Raw genomic sequence first — 22,080 nt, 5'->3', positions numbered from 1 at the left:
TCTATTCAGCTGCATAAGCAATTCCTTTGACAGATGACTGTTTTTCCACAACACTAACATTATTTCAGCAGGAGCAGGTAGTGTTTGATGTGTTGCAATTTGTATTACATGTCCATCTCTGGACATTACCTCAGGAGGAGGGCTTAAGAGAAGGAGGAGCTATGGCCGAAGACATTTAATGACAGAATGAATGGAATTTCAAAGATCACTGTGCAGTCAGCCTTAAACACTAGATTGCACACCCCCAGCTTTCTTCACATTAATTTAAAAATCTTATAGCAAAATTCTCATAAAGTATATGCAATTTCATTTATTTTTAGTCACAAATCAGCATCTTCAAAATGATGAGGATTTTGACAGCTTGCAAAGTGGTGAAGACCCTGAAGACAGGTTTTGGCTTAAACAATGTGACTGCACACCATCCATGGAAATTTTCAAGACCTGGCATCAGGCTCCTTTCTGTCAAGGTATTATTCCCGTATTCATTGTTTCCAATAAGATTGTATGGGGTGTAGTTTATCATGAAGCAAAGGTGTCACTTACAAAGGAAAAACATAGTTCTGAACTACTAACTTACTAATTTTCACCCAACATAAAGAAGGATCACAATTCCTGTGAATATGTAAATATGTAAGTGTTCTGTTTAGAAAACAAATTTTTCAAAAGGCTATCAGGTCTCTGCTTGTGCCCAGACACTATTGCTCACACTTTGGGTTCAAGCATGGAGTTGTTTATATGTACATGAGCCACATGGCTGTAGGTAGTGTGTTTAACCCCTATTCTGTGTTGGCTCACCGTAAAGTTTTCTGGGAAGAAATGTTGAGAGGAAAATATCTACATAATTTTGATATTTACAGATCATCATGTAGACAGTTCCTTTGCTTTTTCCTTTTCCCTCTTAGCTCTTCTTTTAGAAGGACAAATTTATTATATTTATTTTGCAGATTAAGACACTAAGGCAATTATCAGCTGATGAGCCTGTCTCTCTGAATGTGTCTGTAACTGAGGAGCAGGTTCAGGAAGAGAACATTAAGTGCTCTTCCCCCGCCCCCACCAGTGAGTTATGAAATTCCTGTAGGAACTTCTGTTCCTTCCTATACCTTTATGAAGACATTTATTTCCCAGAGAAATCTGAAATTACTACAAGGGAACTTTGCTACTGAAAATCATCTTTAGTGAATATAAAATTTAAGTAATCACAGTAGCTTTAAATATATTGCTTCTATAGTAGTAAGAGCTGTAAAAAGTGCAGTAGGAAAAAAAAACCCCAAACAACCTCTAGCTGTTGATGTAAAAATAGGTTGTAATAGTTTTGAGTGTACTGCTTATACTTTGTGTGCTCAGTGAGTTGGCTAAAAATCCTCCAAATACTTCCCAGCTTCTATTGCTTAGATTGCTCAAGGAAGGATTCAGTATGATTTTAGCCCAAATGATATCTGCAGGGCTAAACAACACCCGTAGATTCTTGTGACCTCCACTGACTGGAGTGGGAAAGAAATAGGGGTGAATAAAAAGCAGAAAGAAGAGGGAGACAGAAAGAGAAAGGAGGTCTGAAGGAGTAGGAATGGTGGGGAGAGAGAGAGAAAGAAAAAGAGATCTCAAGATCTCAAGAGAAAGTATAAGATACTACCATTCTAAATTAAGAAACCCAGGAACAGCCATTTTCTTGGGTTCAGTTTAATTGTACCAAGAGAGCCAGAAAGGAGATATGTTCTAAACCATCATCAACGATAGTGTGACTACATGTAAGCTATGAGAGTGAGTATTTGGTTTCAGTTTAGTGTTAGTAATATCTCAAGGGTACTCCTATATCACTTCAGAGAGAATAACTAGTGATGAATTATATTACTTAAAGTTAGACATGTCTTTTAAGACTTTGAAGTTGTGTCCCTTGGAATATCTTTTTCTTCTCACAAAAATAGGTAGATAGAGTTAGGTGTATCTCCATCAGACATCAGAAACAAAGAAATTGAGTAACTACTTAAAATGGCATAGATGTGACTGATACTAGAAGCCGATTCTCCACTATCATAATAAGCACTCTATACAACCACAACTACAAAAAAATGGTTTAATTACGTGGATGGTCCACTGTGAAAGTAGTTCTAGTTCATGGTGGCAAATCTGTTTTAAGGGTCTGCCAAAGTTCACAGCTAAGAATGACAAGTTTCTAGGAGGAATAAGCCATCATTTCACAGTGTAAAAGCCATTACTCATACTCAATCATTTCTGGCCAAAGTTTTGGAGGAATGCCAGGCATGAAAAATAGAAGTTCTTGAACTTCACAGTAGTGAATTAAAATTCTATACAGCAATCTAAGGGAACTTGTGTTACTATTCACTTATTTTGAAACAGTCCTCTACCAACTTTTCTTCATGCCTTCACTTTTAAAATTCAATTCTCTTAGCAAGATATATTTAAACTTACTCTTTTTATATGAGTATCCTATTTAAAAGATAGTTAAAATCATTAGGGTATAGTTATATATGGTCAGTGAAGGGCAATGAGACTAGTCACTAAAGGTTAATAACATTATAGCCAGTTATAGATAGTAAATGGATTGTGGACGATACCCTGGGATCAGATATATAAGCACTGCAGTGTAAATGGGTTGCCTTTTCAATGTCTTTGGAGGTCACTTTCCCCTTGGTGAGGGACAAGGAGAGTGGGTTTGACGACAGCAGTGACGCACTTGTACTTTTATGTGGTCCTTCCTCATGCGTTTGTTTGTAGCTAATATTTATAGAGTGTACCTTGTTAATAGGCACAGTTATATTTCACGTATAAGGAAGAAGAAAGAATTTCAAAGTACTCTACATTTTAAAGGAATTTGATATCAAGGGTATAAATGATCAACCACCATAAAATATGAAATCTCTAGAGACAGTAATCTTTTTATATTAGTATCTAAAATTTTCAGTGCTCATTATTACATTCAGCCAGTTGTACCTTGCAGTGGAAAACACACTGGATAGGAATAAAAGGACCTGGATTCTAACCTTTCTTATGCATTTTTCAATGCTCTGAACTTAGTCAAGTCACATATTCTCTCTGAACCCAAATTTTGTCATCCATAGTATGGAAACAGTTCTTGATTTACTCCAAGAATTGTGTGACCATCACACATGATCAGTGCTTAAAAATCTATAAAATACTTTAAAAGTAAAAATTATTCAGCAAGGTAGCAGGATACAAGATTAAGATACAGAAATTGGTTGCATTTCTTTGCAATAACAATGAAATATCAGAAAGGAAATGTAAACAAACAATTCCTTTTAAAATCACATCAAAAAAATAAAATACTTAGGAACAAACCTCACCAAGGAGGTGAAAGACCTATATACTGAGAACTACAAAATATTAATAATGGAAATTGAGTCATCCCTCAAAGAAATGGAAAGATATCCCCATGCTCTTGAATTGGAAGAATTAATATTTTAAAATGGCCATACTACCTAAAGCAATTTACAGATTTAATGCAATATGTATCAAAATACCCATGATATTTTTCACAGAACTAGAACAGATAATCCTAAAATTTATATGGCATCATAAAAAACCCAGAATTGCCAAAGCAATCCTGAGGAAAAAGAACAAAGCAGGAGGCATAAACCTCTCAGAGTTCAGACAATACTACAAAGCTACAGTAATCAAAACAATGTGATATTGGCACAAAAACAGACATATGGATCAATGGAACAGAAGAGAGAGCCCAGAAGTAAACCTACACACCTATGGACAATTAATCTTCGAGAAAGGAGGCAAGAATATACAATGGAGAAAAGACAGTCTCTTCAGCAAGTGGTATTGGGAAAGTTGGACAGCCACATGTAAATCAATGAAGCTAGAACACACCCTCACAGCATACCTAAATATAAACTCAAAATGGCTTAAAGACTTAAATACAAGACAAGACACCATAAAACTTCTAGAAGAGAACATAGGCAAAACATTCTCTGACATAATCGTACTAAAGTTTTCTTAGGTCAGTCTCCCAAGACAATAGAAATAAAAACAAAAATAAACAAATGGGACCTAATCAATTTTATAAGCTTTCGCACAGTGAAGGAAACCATAAACAAAATGAAAAGACAACCTATGGACTGGGAGAAAATATATGCAAATGATGCAGCTGACAAGGGCTTGATTTCCAAAAAGTAAAAACTTGATACTTAAAAAACATTCAATTCTATACATTTTAGTAGAAGGACTTAATAGAAAGTTAGATCAGAGTTTCTTCATGTTTTTGTAGGCTATAAATTATTACAATGACAAGATATCTGATAAAAATTCTTAAATATCTTTGATGATTTTTTCACCTTTGCCTTAATAGCAAGCCTATCTCTAGGAAGATATTGCTTATAATGAATTAGACTCAAGGACTATGAAGCAGATATTTTTTTTCCACTATGTTGAATTCAATTCCAAAAGTTAGGATGTACATCTTACTCTCCTATTTATTTATTTATTTAACAAATAAACATGAAACTTGTACCCTGGGAGTATACAGGGAGAATAATAAGTTGAAATAAATGGATAATAAGTGGATAGTCTCTGACTGCAGGAAACTTACAAATTAAAAAATTCTGAGTTCACAAGTCTTAGAAAGTCACTAAGACTAAATAGTTTTATTTTTACTTGCAAATGAATTTGGGAATGAAAGGTATTAAGTTGAAAAGGATAAGTTCCTTATGAATAGAAAAGGATTCAATAAGTACTGCTTCTAACATTAATCCACTCATTTATAAAAATGGTGACCTGTGTTACAATTAAGCCAGGAACCTAACATTCCAAGTGTCCTTCACTCTGGTACTTCAGATATGAATGAACCCCCAGAATCACTATTCCTTTTGAAACGTTTTCATTTTGTAAGATATTATATTCTGATTGTAACATAGAAATAGCTATTTAGCTCAACCTTTGAGGAGCTGTTGTCATTTGATTAGAAATTGGCAACTACAAAAACTCCTACAATTAGAATCATTTAATTATATTGTAGTAGCTTTAAAGACATTCATAGGAAATAAAATTCATTATTATATAGGAGCCTCTTTATACATATTAAAGGTGGGGGTAGGGGTAAATTTATTATGTATCTTCAAGACTAATTATTGTATTAGACTTTTACCACATATAGATACATTTATTTATTCATTTATTGGCTGCGTTGGGTCTTTGTTGCTGTGCGTGGGCTTTCTCTAGTTGCGGTGAGCAGGGGCTTCTCTTTGTTGCGGTGTGCGGGCTTCTCATTGCAGAGGCTTCTCTTTGTGGCGTCGCACAGGCTCTAGGCACGCAGGCTCTGTAGTTGTGGCTTGCAGGCTCTAGAACGCAGGTTCAGTAGTTGTGGCGCACGGGCTTAGCTGCTCCGCGGCATGTGGGATCTTCCCGGACTAGGGCTTGAACCCATGTCCCCTGCACTGACAGGCGGATTCTTAACTACTGCGCCACCAGGGAAGTCCCTAGATACATTTTAAGGATGGATTTTATCCATGATAATCCAAATTTTTGAAATAATAAATTGTGTTCCAATCCCAAATGAAATGTTGTAGAATTAGTTCAGATGATTTAGCAACTTTACATATTTTTGCTGGACAATATTTCATTAACTGGGAGGGGGCCTCTCTTTTGAACATTCTTGTTTTATGTACTCTACCATTCATAACCTCCCTTTCTGAGGTATAGACTCATTTGTTTGTCATCAACAGTGTCTTGACATTTTGAGCTTCTTGCCATAAAACCCTTGAAAAAGCTATAGTCGGACAGGACCTAGACTGAGGTAGGCGAGTGGGATGTCTATTGTACAACATTGAAGGAGGCTCTCACTACCAGGCCCACGATGTGCCTCGTCTGATATTGTGCCTTGAGCACCTCACTCGCCTCACCCTGGTCCCAGCCCTGGGTCGGAAGCCAAGAATTCTGGCTGGGGAAATGCCAGAAGAACTGGCACTAGTCTTGGCGTCAGGCAACCCTCTCCTGTTGACGGCACCTTGCGTTTCTATTTGACCGTGTGTGGCCAGACTTACTGATAGTTTAAATGCAAATTTAGATCCTACTGCTGTGGAAATAAAGAACATTCCTCTGCTTTCAGGTCTTCATTAGACTTCCTTCATATTTCTGACTAGTACCAAAGGTTGGAGGGTGTAGTAGAGAGTTTCCAAGATCTCTTGGGCAATGGTCATACCAGAGCTCACTTCAAGGCTTCTGGAATTTGCTATGCAAGACTGAATGTCCTTGATGTGACCAGTATTTCCTAGGGTCTTTTCAATGACTGAAGGTTGAAGAAAGCTACATGGGCCAAGGTCGGGCCTGGTGTTGGACTGCTCAGCCCTAGCAATCCCTATCTTACACTTGATTTCCTTCATCTGGTCCAAATGAGTTCAACTCATGAAAATATTTTCAAGGCTCCTCTCTTCTTTTTCTTTTTTTTTTAACTTAATAAATGCCACATACTGATCTTTTAAATTTCACAGGGAGGTTATTGGCTAATGTGAGGTTCTTATAAATGAATCAATAGAGTTGCTGTTATCACTAAGAATTTTACTGAATAAATTTCTTCTGTGATGTAGAACTAAACATAAGATGCATAATAACTTATAACCAAAAAGTAAATATTAGCTAACAGTATTGAAGATTCCTCCCAGATTCAGAACGATTTACCACATGGCAGATGCCCATTAAGTGCTTGTTAGTAAACCTATACTTTATACATGTATTTTGTGGTGGAATTTTTCTGAATGTTTTATTTATAATAAGAAACATAACTAGAATAAAAATTACTTATGAATCTGACTCATTTGTTTATAAATGTTCAGAACATAGAAGTATTCAAGTAAATTAACCGTGTAATTTTTTCCCCCAACATTGGTTTATGTTTAACCAAAGGCAGATGACTTAATATTAACTTAGGATGTTGTAAGGCTATTAACTTAAGATGTTGTAAGGCTTAATTGATTACTGCTGTTACAGTACTTTGAAATCCTGAAGTGTTAGGCATTGTAACTGCAGAGAAGTCTCATTAAATATTCTAGACATAGCAAATTGTGCTGTAATACTGAATCTTAAGTATCCATATTTTGAAAGTATTAACTCTAAGAATAAAAAATAAGATTTCATTTACCAATAAAGAACACTTCAAGATTTTAACTTTTTACCATATTATCTGTGCAATAATAAACTAAAATTCTGGCTGTTAAGGTTCCTACCTTCCAAAGGTTGGTTCAGATTTATTTTATTTCTTAAGAGGATGAGTACTGATGTCAACTAATAGCTGAGAAACCTCAGGTGCACCAGAAATCAAATATTTTATATAGCTTTAGGCCTGGGTGAAAATGGAGATAAACACATGGGGCTTCTATCTTTTCTGATATGCAAATAATTTACATAGACAGATGATTTAACAGCAATACAATCAGACTCCCAGAGTAAATAATTTTCATTTCCATTACTAGCTTAAGGGGATTATTGTAGCTATAATGTTTTATTCAAATCTTTTATGGAACTTATTGCTAAATTAGCTTAAGCTTTACCTCCAGAACATTTTGCTGGTGAATTCTCACACTCGGGAAGAAACAATGCTGTTCTTCCCATTTCATAGATGTGTAAGTGCTGTAGTTAATACAAGGACACATGGATGTCTGTTTCTGCACACAAAGTGAATATACATGTAGCAACTCTGGGTAGAATTTTAATTAGGCCTCAAACATCATCTGGATCTTTTAAATTTGGCATTTTGTTAGTGTGCTTATATGTATACCTGAAGCCGTATTTGTTGTTTAACCTGGCTTCAGAATGATCTAAACAACTTCTCCTGCTGGATTTTATTTCTTACTCAAGAGCTCATATGCACTGTACTTTATCTCAATACAAAATAAATCAGATTTTTCTTTTCTTTTCCTTTCCTTTATTCCTTTTTCGATTCCATTTTGAGAACAGGTTGTTTAAATCAAAGAATCAGCGAGGATTCCTGCTTTATATGGACGTTAGTAATTCTATAAATACGATATTTTAGGGCAGTGCTGTTTTGTTGACATATTTCTTCCACTTCAACCAAAATATTGTCATGTGTTTGTAACAAAACAGGCTGTTTTTCAATTTCTTTCTTTCTTATATAGTCCTGTAAACTCCACATATACAAAAGTCTAATATGGTAGGTTACCTGGTGTGGGCTACTCCAGGAAGGGCAAGGCAGCTCTCTGCAACTGAGGTAGATCCTGAAAGAACTGACAGCTGGTGACCATCCACTGACCTCACTCCTTGCAGCAGGATGGCAGGTCCTTCCTGGAAGGGGACTGAGAAGAGCATCTCCATGTTTACAGCATCTTTGGTCCTAATAGTCTTGAGAGCTTGAAAATTCAAGGGCCTGGAATCAGAGTGAAGAGTTCTTAAAACCTGCTAGTTCTCTTCAGATTATAGGTTGTAATTAATGACTTGACGTTTTCACTCTGATGATTTACAGATTTACAGGTAAGTCATTCTTGGTTGACCTGGGCATGTTGCAGCTTATCTGTGGCAGTTTTGAATTAAAATTCTTATAAATAAATTTAAGTACAGTCTATGACTGAATTGCTTTTTATCCCCATTTTTAAAAGATTAGAAAACAGAAATAGAAGTAAGCTTAGAAAAAGAAAAAGAGGGGTTATATGTAAGTCAGTTTAGGCTGAAATTTTCTACGTAATGGCTCCATGGGAAGGACTACCGTAGAGTGATGGAGGGTTGTGGATTCCAAGCCACACTGATTGGGTTTAGAAACCACTACTCCTGCATTTACCAGTGAAATGATCTTGACTACTGTAAGCCTCAGTTAGCTCAACTGTAAAATGGAAAGCTTAATTTAATCTACCTCAGTGGGGGGCAGGGGAGGGTTGTGAGGATTAGAGAAAAATCCATCAATAGCTAGAGAGACAGTGCCTAGTACATTTATGTTAACTATTATTAATGATGTCTTAAGGAAGGGATCAGGGTGGGGTTTTCAGTGAGGGCAAAGTGCTCCCAAAACATATTTTTCCAACATAACTTCATGGTTTTATTTGAAGTAAGATACCTTTCTCAGAACAGTAGAAATTTCTCATTCAAATATATATACACAATTTATCTGTGCAACTGCATACAGACTTTAATAAGCATTGGTCACTATGTATGCAATCTTGTTAATGTCTTAATAGGGTCTCATTAAAGCAATGCCAAAGCAATGCCAAATGCCGAAGGGTAGAAATAGGACAGTGATAGGTCAATCTACTTCTATAAGGCATGCTTAAGAAATGTTAATGCTTTACTTTTTTCAAATATAAGGATTATTCCAGAATTAAAAAATAAAACAAAACAAAATGGGATGTGCTTTAACACATGAACTCAAACTAGAGAAAAATTGAAGTATATATGTTGTCCTTAGTTACTCTCCTCAAAATTAATTATACAAATATTTATTGAGTGTCAAGTATGCATCAGTACTATATGTAAACCTCAGTAACAATAACAATAGAAATATAGCAGCCTCAGGGTTTTTTTAGTGGGGGATAAAAATGGACTAATTATCAGTTGTAAACTATTTGGGAATTTGGCATAGAGTTGGAATATTATGAGACTGCATCAGTAAAGGAAAACAAACAAATTTGCTACTGACATACAGTAAAATTGGCAAGCACTTTAGATAAAAAGTAAAGAGAGGAAAGAGAATAATTGGGTTATGTATGCTGAATTCAATTTTCTTTCTTTTCCCCAGTGATGGAAGGTTAAATTTCTGTTAACATAAGATAATAAAATTTTACTTTATTGTGGTAAGAGCACTTAAGATGAGATCCACCCTCTTAACAAACTTTTAAGTGTACGATATATACAGTCTAACAAAAAGTACAATGCTGTATAGCAAATCACTAGCACTTATTCATGTTGAGAACAATTGAGATTTTATGTCCATTGGTTAGCAACTTCCTATTACCTCCTTCCCCTAGCCCCTGACAACTATAATTCTTCTCTCTGATTCTATGAGTTTGACCATTTTAGATATGTCAGATTAGTGAAATCGTGCAGTATTTGTCCTTCTATGATTGGCTTATTTCACTTAGCATAATACCCTCAAGGGCCATTCATGTTGTCATATATAGCAGGATTTCCTTCCTTTTTTAAGACTGAGTAATATTCCATTGTGTGTATGTGCCACATTTTCTTTATCCGTTCATCCATTGATAGACATTTAGTTTGTTTCACTATCTTGGCTATTGTGAAGAGTGCTGTGATGAACATTGGAGTGCTGATATCTCTTTGAGATCCTGATTTCAATTCTTTGGATAAATATCCAGAAGTAGGCTTCCTGGATCAGATAGTTCCAGTTTTAATTTTTTTGAGGAATTTACATACTGTTTTCCACAGTGGCTGTACCATTTTGTATTTCCATCAACAGTGGAATTATTTTTAATTAGAGTAGTAACTATTTAAGTAACTTTATTACCTAGCCTATAGGCTCAGATATGATTTGAAAGTTTCACTCCCAAGAAATGTTAGGAAAAGATGTCAAAGGGAGAGAGACTGTAACTCTAATATCTTACTATTAGAATTAATATCTGTGGGTTCGAAAGATTTGTAAGACTAACCACTACTAGAAAAATATTGAATTAGAAATCTATGTTTTAGAAAAGAGTTCAACCAAACATAAAACAATTAAGTTTAATTTTAAATGTGGTTACAAATAAATATTATATCAAGTATGAAATGAAAAAAATAAATGTTTAATATTTTAAGTATGAAAAGTAATAATGGGGAAGATGCATGTAAGGTAAGAGAGTATATACTTTTACTGTTTTCTGTTGTAATTTTCCCTCTTTCACTGAGTTCATTATTTAATCATTTAGCTGTACTCTGCTAAATAGTTAGTAGATTATCTAACTAAATTAACTTTACTAAGGTGTGAATAAAGCTTAATTATTATATAATGGCTTTATAAAAAGGAATTGCTGTACCGACTTACATCCCTACTTGGTGGACTATGAAAGAGAAAATACTATTAAAGTGGGTGTTCTTTATTCCCTTAACTAGTTTCCCAGGAAATAAACCACGTAGAATTAAATACAGCTATAAATTGCCCATTTCTTCTCATGTTTGTGAGCAAAGCCTAAGAGGAATAGTTAAAATACGACTGGAGTAAAGCAGGAGTGCAATTTGCAAGCCAGTTATGTCTCAGAGAAAGAAAAGTAGAATTATGCTGCATCTTTGCCACCTGATAGCCATTCATTCATTCATTAATTCATCCATTCATCCATTCATTCAACCAATCAGTATTTGCTAGGTATCTACTACAGGTAGGATTCTAGGAGTGATAATTAATCACACCTCCTTCTCAGCCTCTAAATTTAGAATCAACAAGACATAGAATTCAAAGAGATAGAGATCTGAATATCAGCTTGATTACTGTTAAAGCTATTTGGAAAACAGGGTCTAGATCTGCAACCAAATGGGCTTCTTAGAAATCCCCATTTCCTGAGTCAAATGTATTTGCTCACAACTGCAAATCTCCCACCATCATGTGCACCTGAAAACAGACTTCTTTGAAAAGACTGTTGAGAAGAGTTGAGCCAGTCTTGCTCAGTTCTATTTCCCAAAGTCACCCATCATACCTGTTACTCTCCCTTGTGGACCCGGGGTTAAATGATCTTTCCAAAATCCCTGAAAGTTAACTTCATGGGCCAAAGTATGAATTCAGAGAGACACAAAGTGGTTTCCCCAATCACCCACTAAGTGCCAGATGCTGTGTTATGTGCTAGTGATACTGTGTTGGACACAGAAGGCAGGGTCTCTCTCCTTGATGTTGTCTGGTGTTGACTATGATCTTATTGGAGAAATTAGTCAAATAGTTGGGTATACGGCAGTAAATTCTAAGAGCCAATTTTACTTAACCTTAAATTTAGAAGTGACGAATCCTTCAATACCTGTTTAGTTAGTGTACAAAGATGATCAGCTCGAGTTCCTAGCAAGAGGTAGAATTGGGATATGTGGAAAGAAGAGAGGGCAGGAATGAGGTGTCAGGACCTGGGTATATCTGAGTCATTATGCCTAGTGATCTTCAAGGTTTGTTTTTCTGACAAAGTCTCCAAAGACATCTGCAGAACTGACCTTTAATATACAACAATTGATCAAGAGTATAAAACCAAAAACCCAAACTAAGCAAACAAAGAAGCAAACCCAAAACGAGTGAAATCTGTATTTCAACAGGCAGGGTATGGGAGGGAAAGAGAAACCCAGATGGTGAAAGGTGGAAGAGATTATCAAAAGTGCTGTCTCCAGCCCAACCTCATTCATACCCCCTTTCCTTCCCTTACACAGAGCATGATTTCAAACAGTTCCTAATGGATAGGGCTACATATAGATTGGAATAATGGGGCCAGGGTAGAGGAAGTGATTGCCATAGTGTATGAATATTCTTTTCCCCTAAAGCATCTGCTCTTCTCAGTGCTTTTCTCCAGAAGTCTGCCCTCTTTATACTTAAAATAATTCCTCCCCGGTTGGATAGAAAATTATACTCTACTCTTATGTGGAAATGTCTTTCTAAACTGGTTTGCAATTTAGATTATGAATATATAAGCAAATTTGGGCAATAGTTATTTAGGGAATAGTGAGATATATATACATATATGTAATGGATAGTTATTTTATCTTTCAAAATCTATGATCTAAGCATTTGCCAAACCCAATGTGCTTGATCTTATTGAAATAAGATTTCCAGATAGAAGCTTAATGTTTCCACTGCCCCTTGTGGTAAGGTTTCCCTTATTATCTTTATTGGACTATGTATATTTGGGTTGATAAGTTACATTGAGTGAAGGATTTATTTACATTTGATTAATGAAAGCAGTTTAAATATCTCAACTTCTAAGTTGAAGACTAGTACGATGGAACTCGAAACTTCTTTGTTATATTTCAGCATTTTGTGTATATTTGGTTGAGTCAATATGAATAAAAGCAACATCAACATCTAACTAGTCCTTTGACTCTGAGGCACTTAGATCTAAAATTAGGTAATGAACTAAAAGTTAAATTTTTCTAATTGGCTATGATCTTGAGAGTTGAAGAATATTCTTATAACTTCATATGCACTTAAATAGTGATGAAGAATTAGACTATAATGAAAATGAGTACCCAGTTAAAATTAAGCCACTAAGTGGATCCTGTCACACATGGAATTTAATTTACATGAAGGTTTTACTGAGAAAAGTTATTGGAATATTAGTAAGAGACCCAGAGGGGAAAAAGTGAAATGAAGAGCTGTAAGGACATATTAAAAGAATTGAGACTGCTTATTCCAGATCAGGGAAAAAAATAAAACAAAGAAAAAAAACCCAAAGTAGTCATCTGCCAATAAGGCTTGTATACATATTCATATTTCGGAAAGAGAAAAGTTCTCTGTGTCTCGTGAGAGCAAACTGAACAAAATCTTTCTCAATTCCACTAAGAGGGAGTCAGATTAAACTCACCTTAGAATTTATTGCTTGCTTGTATTGCCCTGTAGTGATTGACCTAGAGAGAGGCAGCAGCTAGTTAGACTCAAATTTCAAGTTGAACTGGGTGAATAATAGTCCATGCTTATTCAACTAATTTTGACGATTAAAAAGTTAATAGCTTTCACTGTTCAAAATAACTTTTGATCTCTTTGAATTTGACTTAGACCTGTCACTTGAATTTGCTATGGCAAAAATATGTGAGAATAATATGAGAAATGTAAAATGTTTTTTCTGCGAAATTCATTTGTATAAGCTATTCTAAAACTAAGTAGAAGAATACAGCATTTTCTTTCCATACTCCTATATTTTAGAATACACTGGGTAAGGAGAGCTTTCTCGTTTTTTCTATATTTTCAAAGTGAAAAAGGGACTGAAACAGTTTGTTATGTTAATTCAAGCACTGTCATCCTCTTTCATGTGAAATCCCTAGGAAATTGATATGAATGATCCTTTTGTTTTGAATTACCATGATACTTGTTTTAACTCTGCATAAGACGTATTTGAACACTCACATGCAGCATACTCAGTATGCATATCCTGGGCTAACCATCCACTAACCTTTCTCCCTCAATGTCTCACACATCTCTTTCCCACCATAATATCTCCACATTGACTACACTTAAGGTATTGTAGAAAGGCACTGTTAAATAGTGAAAAGGCAACTCAAAACAGATATTTGCTATTTTAAAATATATATCTAGAATAAACTAAAAACCGAATGGATAATTATGTCTTTCAGTATTTTTTAAATAGTATTTTATTTCTTTATTTTTTAATTTTATTTATTTTTGGCTGCTTTGAGTCTTCCTTGCTGCACGTGGGCTTTCTCCAGTTGTGGTGAGCAGGGACTACTCTTCATTGTGGAACACAAGCTCTAGTCACGTGGGCTTCGGTAGTTGTGGCGGGTGGACTCAGTTATTGCGGCACGTGGGCTTCAGTAGTTGTGGCACGTGGGCTTCAGTAGTTGTGGCACACAGGCTCTAGAGTACAGGCTCAGTGATTGTGATGCACGGGCTCAGTTGCTTCACGGCATGTGAGACCTTCCCAGATCAGGGATCTAACCTGTGTCCCCTGCATTGGGGGACATCTTAACCCCTGCATCTTAACCACTGCACCACTAGGGAAGTCCCAGTATTTTTCTTTAGATTGTCACTTAGTGATGCTTTATTAATCCAACAAAAATTAAATGACTACCTACTCTTTACCAGGCACTGATGTTGGCCCTGGAGACAGGCACATCAGTGAACAAAGCAAACCCAAATACTCTGCCCACATAAAGCTCACTTTCTAGTGGGACAAGACAGATGTTTTAAATAAGACACTGGATGATATGTTAGAAGGCAATAAGTGCTGTGAAGAAAGAGTAGACTAAGTAGATAGGGTGCTGAGGGGTATATTGTAATTTTATTTATTTCCACTATTTTTCAGATTCTATTCCTGTATAGTTCATTACAGAGTATTCAGTAGAGTTCCCTGCACTATACAGTAGTTTCTCATTAGTTATCTATTTTATATTTAGTATAATATATCTAGTATAATCTGCCAATTTATCCCTCCCCCCCTTTCTCCCCCTGGTAATCATAAGTTTGTTTTCTACATCTGTGATTCTATTTCTGTTTTGTAGATAGGTTCATTTGTATCTTTTTTTTCTTTTTTAGATTCCACTTATAAGTGATATATGATATTTGTCTTTGTCTGACTTACTTCATTCAGTATGACAATCTCTAGGTCCATCCATGTTGCTGTAAATGGCATTATTTCGTTCTTTTTTATGACTGAGTAATATTCCATTGTATATATGTACCACATCTTAATCCATTCCTGTTGATGGACATTTAGGAATATTGCAATTTTAAATAGGTTTTGCCAAGAAGATGGATGACATTTGAGTAAAGACTTGAAGGAATCTTTAAACTTTAGATTCAAAATTTGATGCGTTTCTCTCTTAAAATTTTAACTTTATTACTGAAATCATGAATGGGAAGGAAAGGGTGAATTATTTTTTTAAAGAGAAATCTCTGAAAGGAAAGGATATTTTATTTATCTTTGTGTTTCTAGGTGTTTCAAAGATAATCTTCTTGAGGTTCCTCTATTTTACCATCCAAGCACATAGCTGGCCCTTTTACTACATTGAGGGTGGAAGGGGTGGGGGGGACTGGGGATATTTATCCATGTAGCTCCAAAGCCTAGGATGAAACTTGGCACATGATGGGAGCTAAATGATGTTGTGACCTGAAGGTCTAAACTGTCTTATTGGCATATACATTTTTTGTTAAACAGTTAGGGACCATGTCATGATATAGGTCATTTATTTTGTAGAACTTACACTTATATAGCCTTTGGTTACTTTTCCTGACATTCTGTGAGTGTACAGACTTCTCATTAAGGTTTCCTGTGCACTTTCAGCATTCAAACTACCAAAGTGCTCTGGCAGTAGGCACTTAAATGAACCCTTAAGGTTATAGTATAATTCCTAGACTATGGTCCTCTTTCTACTAGGACTGAGGCTACTAAAATATCTTACGCTGGTAGCAAGGTGATTTCTTTTAGACTTGTTGGAATGAAATAGCATTTGGGAACTTATTAGCTAGAAGAGGGGATTCCAAATAATAGCTCTTTGTTCAGAGTTTCTCCATCAATTCATAGATAAGTCAATTGGCACCCATCATTTTAGACTCGTTGGAGGCCAATGTAGTTAAGTGAAATATAAAGGGTACTATAGGCAGTAAATAGAAGCCTTGTAACAATATAACGTGCAGTGGAAAAAAGGATTGGGAAATCTATAAAAGCTGCCGAAAAGAACAAAAAATATAATTAAAGGAGCAAAAAAGAGGTATTGAACACAATCTCAGGGACTATTTCGGGCAACAGTAAATGTCTCCTCAAATATATCTTTAAAGGACAGAAAGCAAAGTAGAAAACTAGTCCCATGGAGAGAGGAAGAAAAATACCAAATAGAATTGTACGAATAGGCTAACAAGAGTCAGATTGCTTATGCTAATTTTTACCTTTCTTTAAAATAATTAGATGTTGTCAGATAGATCAGAGAATTTGAAATCCTTAGATGAGAATAGGATAGAGAAAAGCAAAAGGAACAAAATAAACAGAGGTGATATTTTACGCAGGTATGGCTCAGAGTAGGGTAGATAAATTGGTATATAGAAGACAATTGAAATTTGCAGTTCACACGTCAAGTTTTGCCAAATAAGTACAGTTATTTTAGGTTCTATCAAAGTTAAATATTATTTAAGAAAATGTTTCCTACCTCACCTCCATTTGGTGAAAGCGTGTAGGCTACACATGACTTCCTCAAGAACAGAAAATAATACTTTCAGTAGAAAATATTTTTTGACAGTGAATTTCCATTACTTGGACCAAAGGTTTTCACCTAGTGAAACATGTCAGAGATACCTAGGAAATTTTCCCAATAAACTTAGCCCTACTGAGAACCATCACCATAGACATTTGATTAGTTTATAATGTTCTTTGGAAATACACTGAACATAATCACACTTACTTCCTAAAATCAACAACCTCTGTCTTGAATTATAAGTAAAGAATGATTGACAAATTAGAATAAAATATAAAATAAGAAAATTGTGTTATTAGAAGAAGTGACGTGCAAAGGTGACTTCCTGGATGCAGAGGCAGAATTCAGAACTTGTGTGTTAAGCCAGTCTCTGTCAGGGAACTCTTGTCATCATGTGTATTACATTAATTACTTATTGTGCTTTCCTCTGTGCTGAGTAATTCCAAAAACTTTTTTTTAATTTACTGTCTGAGAAGGTAAACCATGACTATTTAAAGAGAAAGTGTCAAGCTTGAGATCTTGAACACTGGTTCCAAGGCTGTAGATAAAACAGAACTTTACCTCAAAGATTATTTGATAAACTGGGTGAAGGACAACATTCTTTTGGCTAACTCTGCCCATGGGCACTCACATACAAACTCACATACACAAACACATATAAAATGTGCCAGACAGTACTTTGTCCAACTTTCTTCAAAATATAAATTGAAATCCATGCATTGTACCTCCAATTAAAAACTAAACTTACTGTTGAGAGGAGTACCATAAACATATCAATTTTAATAGGGAATACTAAAATAGCTTTGGGTGTAAATATAAATTAATGTGTATGCACTACACATAAACAATACATAGGCACATGGTCTATTGATTTAAAGATAAACACTACATTGAAAAGCAGTCATTCCAGTGTCAAGGGACTTGTGTACTTTACAAGTAAAAGAGGCATCGTATTTCTAAAGAGAAGGTTACTATAGAAAAATAATGAGGTTTTACCATTTTAACTCTTGAAAAGCTGAGTGCTTGTAAAGCTAGAGGAACATAGAGACAGAGGTCTAGAAATCATGTATTGCCTTCCTGCTGTATACTGAGATTGGTGTCTGTGTGTGCGTGTGTGTGTGTGGTAAGACTGGAGGTGGGTGATAGGATAGAAAAGGATTAGACGCTATGGGATCCAGAGCTAAAAAAGTAAGGAAAGTAGTGAATTAGTATGTTTCTATCTTTAATGGCTGCACTTAACCCTTGCAGAGAGAACAGCACAATGATCTTCCTTACTTCAGCAATTTCAACTCATGGCCAGATTTGTTTCATTCATATCCCTATTCATTCCCCCTAACCTCTGATTATTTTGAAGCCAATGTCAGATATCATATTAGTCTATGCTTAAGTATTTCAGTGTATATCCTTAAAAAATGAAAATTCTTAAAAATATAACCATAATGCCATCATCAATCTTAAAAATTACACTGAATACAATAAAATATCAATTTATTTTCAAATTTTCTAAATTATTGCAGAGATGTTTTCCTTTATAGTTTTTTTTTTTTTTTTTGCGGTACGTGGGCCTCTCACTGTTGTGGCCTCTCCCGTCCGGACACGCAGGCTCAGCGGCCATGGCTCACGGGCCCAGCCGCTCCGCGGCATGTGGAATCCTCCCGGACCGGGGCACGAACCCGTGTCCCCTGCATCGGCAGGCAGACTCTCAACCACTGCACCACCAGGGAAGCCCTATAGTTTATTTTTAATAAAATCAAAATGTTCCCGTTATTTCGTCCCATAGAGTTTTTTACAGAGTCTAGATTTTGCACCCCAAAGTGTGGTACTTCTCTCCCCCCTGAATTGTATGGAAATTGAGAATTAGACCCAAATTGTTTCAACAATAGAATTTAGAGTATTTTTGAAGAGTAGATGATGCCTGCTTCTGAGATAAGTTTCTGTAATTGTCCCTCTTTTTAACCAAGAATTTTATAGAAACTGGTTCAGAGATTAGTATGGTGAAGTAGTCAAATTCAGAATGCCTTGTAGTCTAAAGGGAGAACCAGACATGTATATAACTAACTCTACTAAAAAGCAAAATGCAATATATTTTCAGAAGTTCCACAGTGCTTGCTTTTGTATCAGTATTAACAGAATGATAAAGTTTCAGTTTCTTTATGATCCTAAAGCTCAGGGAGGGGGCAGCCCCTGAGACAACTCCATCAAACACAAGAGCTCTATGGAACGCAATTTGATGTATAACTTTGAAGATTCCTTCTAGCTCTAAGCCTCAGAGTAATGAGGAGCTGTATGGTAAAATTCACAAAGTTTTTGCAAACTCATGAATTTCCCTTAAGCTATACTTGACAAAGCTAGGGAATATTAAGAGGGAAAAGACAGACACATAGCATTACAGCTAAACTGAAGTATTTCTGGATTGTCAATAACTCTACAAGTAGACTTAGGATAGACAGTGTATCAACATGCTTCAGTTCCTCTTTCAAGCAAAACAAAATAAAACACCTGCCTGTGACAAGAGCCATACGTTTGAAGAAAACAGGAGAGTGACTCAGAATCTAGATAGTATGGTTTCATCAAATATACTGTTCATTTATTTAATATATTTATGTAGTGTACTTTTGGAGTTTTTCAACTAGTTGTACTTTATATTTTGTATTCTGCTATGATTCATGAATCTGTTTCTTTAGGCACAGACAGCGCACATTGTCCTGGAAGATGGAACTAAGATGAAAGGTTACTCCTTTGGCCATCCATCCTCTGTTGCTGGTGAAGTGGTTTTTAATACTGGCCTAGCAGGGTGAGTAATGCTTCTATTCCAAGGGTTTATTCTTCCTCTATATAGAGGAATAACTGGATGATCTTATTCATGGTGGGAAATTGAAATCACCACATCATCATCATCACACTACACATTGTCCTGACGTTGCCCTGTGCTTGTACATAGCTTGCTCAAGCCAACCCTGAAAAGGGCCATAGACACAAACTCCTCCCTGTGGCTGTAAATGGAAGAGAATACAGACACTGGTGTTCCCCTGCTAAAAAAGAACAAAATTAATTCTAGAAACTTAGGATACAAAGACACAAGTTATGTGAGATTACCAAGTGGCTTCTGTAAGGTGGGGGGTCAGTATCAATCTGATTTAAGGTGAAAATCGAACAGGGAGAAGGATGGGTAGCACTCTCTAGTGCCATTCCATTAGTGAAATTAAGAATCAACTTTGCACATCTAATATGAACTATTATAAAGAGCTAAGAAGTTCCTTAGGTATTATAGTGCAAAATTATATAAAATACAATATATAATTTGCACTCTAATAAGAAAGGTAAAATAACAGATACATTTATTATCTTAAAGTAATACACAGGAGAGCAGGTTCATAGATCGGATATTTTCAAAATTTATCAACTGAGACTGAATTCAGTATTTAATTTCTGCTAATAGGTGTAGAGCAACAAAGGTAAGAGTTGCTACAGAAATCATGTAGCTGTTCTTATCTAGCCAACAAATGTTCATCTGGGAACCAGGTGGCTGAAGTTCTGGTCTCAGTTCTAATGGTAACTGATTATGTGATATTGAGAAAATCACTTAACCTTTCTGAATATTAGTTTCCACATGTAAAGTGTGAGGGGATGGGATTAGATAGTAATTTATGGCTAGGAATTTAAAAAATTACATCTTAAAAAATTAGATGGTTTCGAAAGGTTTCCATTAGAGATTCAATAGACTAAACTGTAAAATATTTGATGAATTCTTTAGGGAAATTCAGTTAGCCTTTTAAAGACAAGGAGGCATTGGGTTAACTGGTATTGAAGATATTGATTGACCAAACTTCCATTATATTATTAATGTGCATTGTCCTCTAAACTCTTAGCTCTCTGTTTGAAATAAAGAATATTAGATGGTTTTTAAAATAGTTCCACTGGTGAGAACATTAAATTACAGTGTATGAAAACTGTTTGCAAAGTTTTGCTTCACCAGGCAATTATTTAAGCCTTTTGACAGCACTAATTACTAACTGTGTTAATATACCTGCCAACAAACAGCTGTTTAATATAGATCAGAATGATGGAGGGCACTCGAGTTTTCTTCTCTGTGATAGATTATGGGTAATAAATCTTGTCACATCACAAAAGTCAAACAGGACCTGATGGATTAATTTTCTTCCAACACTGCAGTTCTCTAGGACAAGCTATATTTATTCATTTTCTGGAGAGAGCATTGTAGGCATATGTTTAAAGGGAATGGCCAGTTCTTTCATGGGAAGAAAGAAGAAAAGAAGTAAAATTAAATTAATTAAAGACTTCTTTTGATGTAGAAAAATGCATTCATTAATAAGATTAGTCCACACATCCTATTTTCCATCGAGAAATGCTGCTTTTATTCATGCGTGGCTCACTCAGCAAGGGGTTGATAATTAAGGGAGTTATTTTGTTTTTCATCTTCAAGAAATGCATTTATATTATGTGTAAGCCTTGGTTAAAAAATTATTAGTTCCTGACAAGTGAGAGGGAATCTGAGAAATTAGCTGATGGAGGTGTGGGTAAATATCACAGCATCTTAGTCACTTTAGAGGTTGCTGAGCTGAGAGACTAAGTATTCTGTTGGCAAAGGGAGTTCTGGGAGAAGTTAGTCTGGATGAGGGTTGAAGAATTCGTGTTGACTACTGCTGGAGCTGCATTTTATTGCTTTCGAGGTTGTCAGTCTGTCCCCCTCAGCACCTAAATTCACTTTCAGTAGTAATCCACAAGAAAGATTAGGTTTAACTGTCTCTGTGGGAAGTGAAAATGTTAAGAGGGTGGGAAAAAAATCTCATTGCAATGCATGGAATAGCTGTAGATAGATCCTGGTATTTATGGGAATCATGTTCCTTATTATTAAGAATAGAAATTTTATATATAATTTTATTTATATGTAGAATAAAAAAAGAATACATGTATTCTTTTTTTTTTTTTTTTTTTTTTTGCGGTACGCGGGCCTCTCACTGTTGTGGCCTCTCCCGTTGCGGAGCACAGGCTCCGGACGCGCAGGCTCAGCGGCCATGGCTCACGGGCTTAGCCGCTGCGCGGCATGTGGGATCTTCCCAGACCGGGGCACGAACCTGCGTCCCCTGCATCGGCAGGCGGACTCTCAACCACTGCGCCACCAGGGAGGCCCAAGAACACATGTATTCTTATTTTTTCCTCCCCACACTTTAAAATAAAGCTCTTCTGCATTTCTTCTTAATTCCATATCAGTACTTTAAAATAGTTACTTGGAATCTTTTAATTTAGAAGACAGAAATGCTT

At 35.7% G+C, this 22,080-nt stretch overlaps 1 protein-coding gene across 1 annotated transcript in view; it reads left to right on the top strand.

Annotated features, from left to right (window-relative positions):
* The first annotated feature begins 221 nt into the window (after nucleotides 1-221).
* CPS1 (carbamoyl-phosphate synthase 1) overlaps nucleotides 222-22,080 on the top strand; it is a 142,516-nt gene continuing 120,657 nt past the window's right edge. Inside the window, exons 1-2 of the mRNA XM_067740711.1 lie at nucleotides 222-467; nucleotides 19,482-19,591. Coding sequence (XP_067596812.1) covers nucleotides 342-467; nucleotides 19,482-19,591 — 236 coding nt within the window. The 5' untranslated portion in view covers nucleotides 222-341. The remainder of the gene's footprint in view (nucleotides 468-19,481; nucleotides 19,592-22,080) is intronic.

The sequence above is a fragment of the Pseudorca crassidens genome, chromosome 6 (assembly GCF_039906515.1).
Source record: "Pseudorca crassidens isolate mPseCra1 chromosome 6, mPseCra1.hap1, whole genome shotgun sequence".
Lineage (NCBI taxonomy): Eukaryota > Metazoa > Chordata > Mammalia > Artiodactyla > Delphinidae > Pseudorca > Pseudorca crassidens.
This window is presented reverse-complemented; position numbering and strand designations above follow the sequence as displayed.